General features: G+C 50.4%; 1 protein-coding gene across 1 annotated transcript in view; it reads left to right on the top strand.

Annotated features, from left to right (window-relative positions):
* Window positions 1–5,582, top strand: part of Nuak1 (NUAK family kinase 1) — a 67,528-nt gene that overhangs the window by 46,974 nt on the left and 14,972 nt on the right. Inside the window, exon 4 of the mRNA XM_005358241.3 lies at window positions 922–987. Within this exon, the coding sequence (XP_005358298.1) occupies window positions 922–987 (66 nt within the window). The remainder of the gene's footprint in view (window positions 1–921; window positions 988–5,582) is intronic.

Genomic DNA, 5,582 nt, shown 5'->3' with positions numbered 1-5,582 from the left:
CACGCACCACAGAGAACCGACAGTAGCCATGCCCGTCAGTTTGCTCAACAAGGCAGCCTGCTCTGAGGAAGCCATTGGTTGGGAGCCCATTCCACATCGCATCCACACAACCCCAGGCATTTCTTCCAGTTCATGGCTCTCTCTGCCTCCCATCTCTGGGAGACTTACGCAGACCAAGCACGGCTGCTGGGCAGAGCCCCGCCCTCAGCCCTTTGGTGTCCTCTTCCCCTTAAACTGGCTGGCTGCTCCAAAGTTCAGCTCCCAGACTGGTCAGAGCTCTCCTGAATGAAAAGGGTACATGGTATGACAGTCCCCAGTGGCTCTGGTCTCTTTGGCGGGCAACCACCTCTTCCCTTTCATCAGTCCCGCGTCCTGCAGAGTGGCGAGAGGGACTTCCAAGTCTTTCCGGCTGGCTGCTTCGGAAGTATTCCAGACAGAGCTCGGGAGACTGGGTCAGGCCTTTCTCCAGCATGAGGGATGCAGGCAGGCAGGCAGGCAGGCAGACAGACAGACATGCAGGCAGGCTGTCCCTGGAGCCCTATGCTCCATGTCCCCAGCAGAGATGTCTGCTGCTCCCCCTGGATCCCATCTCAGACCAGGTCTGCATTGCCTGGGATTATATTGCTTTCGTACAGCGGAATTACATTCCCAAAAAGCATCCCCCTGCTGGTTTACAGGCTCTGGGGGAGAATGGATTCCAGTCATTTTTCCTTTAACCACACAGCAAGTGAGTAATGTGCTCCTGTCGCTGGGCGCTGTCTGGGGAGCATCCTGACAGCGGGAGCAGGCCTGAAGGATGGAGGTGGAGACCACCAGGGAGGGTCTGTCAGATTGTCCCCTCTGCCCCGCCTCCCCCTAGTTCTCCTGCCGTATGTCATCTCACCCACTCCTGTTCACCTCTCTCCTGTTTTCTTATTGCAGAATGGTGTGGTCCACCGGGACCTGAAGCTGGAGAATATACTGCTGGATGATAACTGCAATATTAAGGTAAAGCTCAGACAAGGCCCAGCTGTGGCGGGTGGGTGTGGCTTCCCCTAGGCCTGGATCTCAGGCAGCCACTCCCTCTGCTGGCAGGCAGGCTCTGGGAAAGACTCCCAGCAATTAGCTCATTTAATTCAGCCAGCAGGCATTAAGGAATCTACTACCTACCAGACTCTCTTTTCCCTGCTAGGACAGCAAGGGACACAGTCCCTGCCAGCAGGAAGTGCACAATCTGGAATTCTTATCACAAGAGTGACATACATATTTCCTATGTATTTCAGTAACATACGTATTTCCTATGTAGTTCGGTGACATACATATTTCCTATGTAGTTCGGTAACATATGTATTTCCTATGTAGTTCGGTGACATATGCATTTCCTATGTATGCATGTGTGTATGTATGTATTTAAGTTCCCATTTACTTAAGATTCTCATAAGTCCCTCTTTCAGACAGCTTATGAGATGGGCAGTTTTTATTTTATAACTCGCATACACATTGGGAAACCGAGGCACAAACAGGTTAGAAAACATGTCCAGATAACAGTGGTTGACAGCCCAGTTCCTTATCCCTATGCAGCTATGATATGACAAAAGGGCCCTTCCTCCCTCCACTCCCCAAGTGCTGAAGGTCAGGGCTACGGTACAGGCAAACAGCTCACACCCGCTTTAGCAGCCTTTCCCGGCTCACGTCTCTGTGACCCCCCACCCCTCATCTTTCTCTCACTTATGAGCCAACTATGGGACTGAGAGCTGGGTACAATGGTGGTAGTATTTATTCAGAAAGAGTGACTTGGGGTCTGGAGAGATGCCCCCCCCCCAATTAAGAACACTTGCTCTTCTAGAGAACCTGAGTTTAGTTTATAGCACCCACATTGGGCTGCTCCCAAGCACCTGTAATCCCAGCTCCGGAGGATCATACACCCTCTTCCGGCTTCTGTGGACAAGTGCACTCACATGTGCATAGGTCTGCATACCAGACATGTGTGTATACACATAATTAGAAATCAGTCTTCAGAAAAGAAAGGGGAAGCCGGGTGGTGGTGGCACACATCTTTAATCCCAGCACTCGGGAAGCAGAGGCAGGCGGATCTCTGTGACTTCAAGGCCAGCCTGGTCTGCTGAGCGAGTGCCAAGACAGGCTTCAAAGCTGCACAGAGAAACCCTGTTCCAAGAAAAAAAAAAGGGGGGGGGATTTGTGGTGGAGTTCACTTTTTTTCTGGCTGCCACTGGAGCTGGAGAAAGCTCTCCAGGGTTGAAGAGCCTCCTGGGGAGCAGTCTGGATGTCCTGCAAAATAAGCAAACATCATTTCAAAATAAACGGAGCTCGCTGTATGGGTTTCATTATGAAATGGCCTCAACACTCCCGGCCCTGCAGGAGCCCCCTCCGGTTGGACACTTGTGACGTGAATGGCTCGACCCTGGTCACTAGAAAAGGCATAGGGACAATCTTACATCTTCCTCTTCTGTTGTTGATGCTGCTGTCTTGTTGATGGCCGTGTGATGGAACCATATCCTTGCTTGGAAGAATGGAGCTGCTTTGGAGTTTGGACTCTGTTTGTAGAACATGACAATCAACCTTCAGCCATCAGGGTCCTTTGACAGTCTTTGAAGGACACATCCCCATGACCTCCCCGCTCAACAGAATAGTTGGCTTCAATCACATATTTTTGTTCTGTCCATAAAGTCTGATGAAAACAATTGGTTGAAGTCCTTCTCCCTAGGAACAGGAAGTGAAATCTCAAGGTCTCTCTTTTCCTTTCCAGCAAGTTTTTGGATTATTCTAGAAGGAACACTAACTATCAAGTTAAACAATTATGGGTTGAGGCTATATTTCGGTGGTGGAGCACTTGCTGATCATGTATGAAGCCCTGGTTCAGACCCCAGAATTGAAACGGGGGGACAGCTTATGGGCTGTGGGGCTTCCTAGCTCCTTGACAATGGGAAACCACAGAACCCAGTTTCTACAGTCACAAAATAGGTGGTAGTAACAGCTGCAGCCTTGCTCCGGGGGCCTTTCCAAGGTATTCTCTCTTTCTCTATGCTAAGATTTGTTTATTTGTTTGTTTTTGTTTTTCGAGACAGGGTTTCTCTGTAGCTTTGGAGCCTGTCCTGTAAATAGCTCTTGTAGACCAGGCTGGCCTCGAACTCACAGAGATATCCATCTGCCTCCCGAGTGCTGGGATTAAAGGTGTGTGCCACCACTGTTGAAATCACTGTGTACAAATGAGTCTGTGCTCTGGAGTTGGAAAGCCTAGGTTTATGCTGCGGCTTCGCTTCTTACTGATGGCAGGATTTGGGGTAAATTTCTCACCCATTGATCTTAGTTTCCCCTTTGAAGTAAGGGAGGCTAGCTCTGTCTCTAGGGTTGATTTGTTCGTTATCTCCAGTGAGTGTTCCTTAGCGTTTCTGTGGGCCAGTTGTAGGCATTGGTAACAAATGTGAAGATTGTATCTAAAAATATAGGCAAATAAAAATGGACAGCACTTTTAACTCTGTCCACCCAAGAGCTTGGTAAATGACTGGTCCCCGGAGGAAGCATGGTAAGGAAAACCAGCTGCTGGGACAAGTGGCCCCAGGGGAGTGGTGGCTGGGCCCTGCTGCCCGATTGGAGTCTTGCCTTCTATGGGGTTTGTACCATCCATTGATCTCAGTGAGTTTCTGCCCAGATTCTCCTTGCCACCTGTCGCCCAGAGCCCTCGGAACTAAATGTAGTCTTTACAAGGTCTGGAATGTGAGCCTCTCGCCTGGGGATTGGGTTCTGTAGTTCAGTGTGACCTCTTGGTCCCGTGGTGTAGTCCCAGAAGTGATAAGCGTATAGCTTCCTGTGGAGTCATCTAATTCCCTAATAGAGGAGAAGAATGGCTAGAATTCAGAGAGTAATTGTATAGGGGACAGAGGGGCAGCAGCCTGGAAGAAATTCCCTTTGCAAACGCCACGGAGCAGTGGCTTCACGGAGAGCTGCTCCTGGGGACCAGGTTTTCAACCTGGGGTCCTATGCTTTTGTAGCCAAGTCGCACACACAGTACTTTACAAAATTCGCGTTTGGTCCTGTATGTCTCTTTGCCCTTTTCCTAATAGGAATCTCTGCTCGGCGCCTGGCCTTTCCCAAGCTGGGAACATACACGCATGCGCGCATGCACACGCATGCACGAGCGCTCGAACCCCGCCCAACAAAGAAAATCTTTCCATTTAAAAATCCAGTATTTACTGTTTTCTCCATTGTTTCCAAGAATTCCACAAAGACCTGTTATTCTACTTGAAAAAACATGTTGGGGGTTGTTTTCCGACCCAGAACGTCTAAGGCATGGTGCCTGAGATCGAACCATGAATCAGGAGTTTGTTGTGTCTTTGTTCTCCCAGAGCGTCCCGTGGTGCCTGGCATATGTTGGCATTTAGAACAGTTTGATTTGGGGGGCACAGGAGTTAGGGTTGGAACTCACATGTCTGACTGCCAGGCAAACCCTTTTCATCACCTCACACCCACTTCCAAGGGTTCTTAAGAATGTGTTTCAGCTGGTGTTGATCTGTCTTCCGGCTGTACAGGGCCCCATTCTTCCTGACTCAGCGCTTTGCAGACGCGTGTTTAGAAAGGACACTTGCTGACAGAAGCAGTCAGACACATGGCCACAAGCTGGCCTCTGTGCGAATAAGGGGGCCATCGCTGCCTGGGCCTAGAGGGGCATGGGTACAAATGTGCTACCAACCAACCCACCAGATGTGAGCAGCAAGGTCTTCATAAGAGTGTGTGTGTGTGGGGGGGGCGTTGTCACATTGCCGGCCCACGTCTCCTGTGTTTAAGGAAGCAGGATAGCAGCCCAGGAAGCCCCTAAAGAGGCTTCTGGTTTAAACTTGTTAGATGTTGCTGTGATTTTGGTGTGATTGGTGTGAGCTGTGTGGCCCGCTCCTCTTTCCTTTGCCTGAGGACAATTCACAGAGAGCACATCTGCCTTGGGAAATTATTTATCTGACCACAGCAAGAGGGTGCGGTTTCTAAAAATACTCCCGCAGCCCAGCGGCAGAAGGAATGAGCGCGGTGCAGTCTTTCGGATCGCATTCCTTTCTCCGTAGAAGCATGGCCGAAAATAGCACCCAGCCTAGCATTAATTTGCAATTAATAAAGACAGGCCAGATTCACATCCCACTCTCTGGGAGAACGGAATGCTGACAATTCCCACCGAAGGCTCCGGTAAAAGTGCCTCCCCGGAAGAGGGCCAGGCGCCTGCCCCGGGTCAGCTGACCTCCTCCGAGAGGGCTGGGAATCTGCTGAGCTCAGGGTAGGAGGAGCGGAGGGGAGATGATCCGCTGCCCCCTGTGACAACGAAAGCTTGGCTGCTGGGGCTCAGGAAAGAAACTTTGATTGGCAGGGACAAGATGAGATAGGAGTCTTGGCAGCTTAGCAAGATGAGGCTAGGGATGGTGGACCTCGGCTTTGGTTAGACAAGTGTGAGAACTGCGTATTGTTGCACTAACTAGTTCGTTCACTCGTGTGTGCACACATGTATGCGTGCGGCATGTTTATATCGCAGTGTCCCTCCGCGGCCTGCAGTCATTCATTTGTTCCTTTGGGAACGGAATATCTGCTATAGGCAATATTTCTTT

Source organism: Microtus ochrogaster, chromosome 24, assembly GCF_000317375.1.
Source record: "Microtus ochrogaster isolate Prairie Vole_2 chromosome 24, MicOch1.0, whole genome shotgun sequence".
NCBI classification, from domain to species: domain Eukaryota; kingdom Metazoa; phylum Chordata; class Mammalia; order Rodentia; family Cricetidae; genus Microtus; species Microtus ochrogaster.
This window is presented reverse-complemented; position numbering and strand designations above follow the sequence as displayed.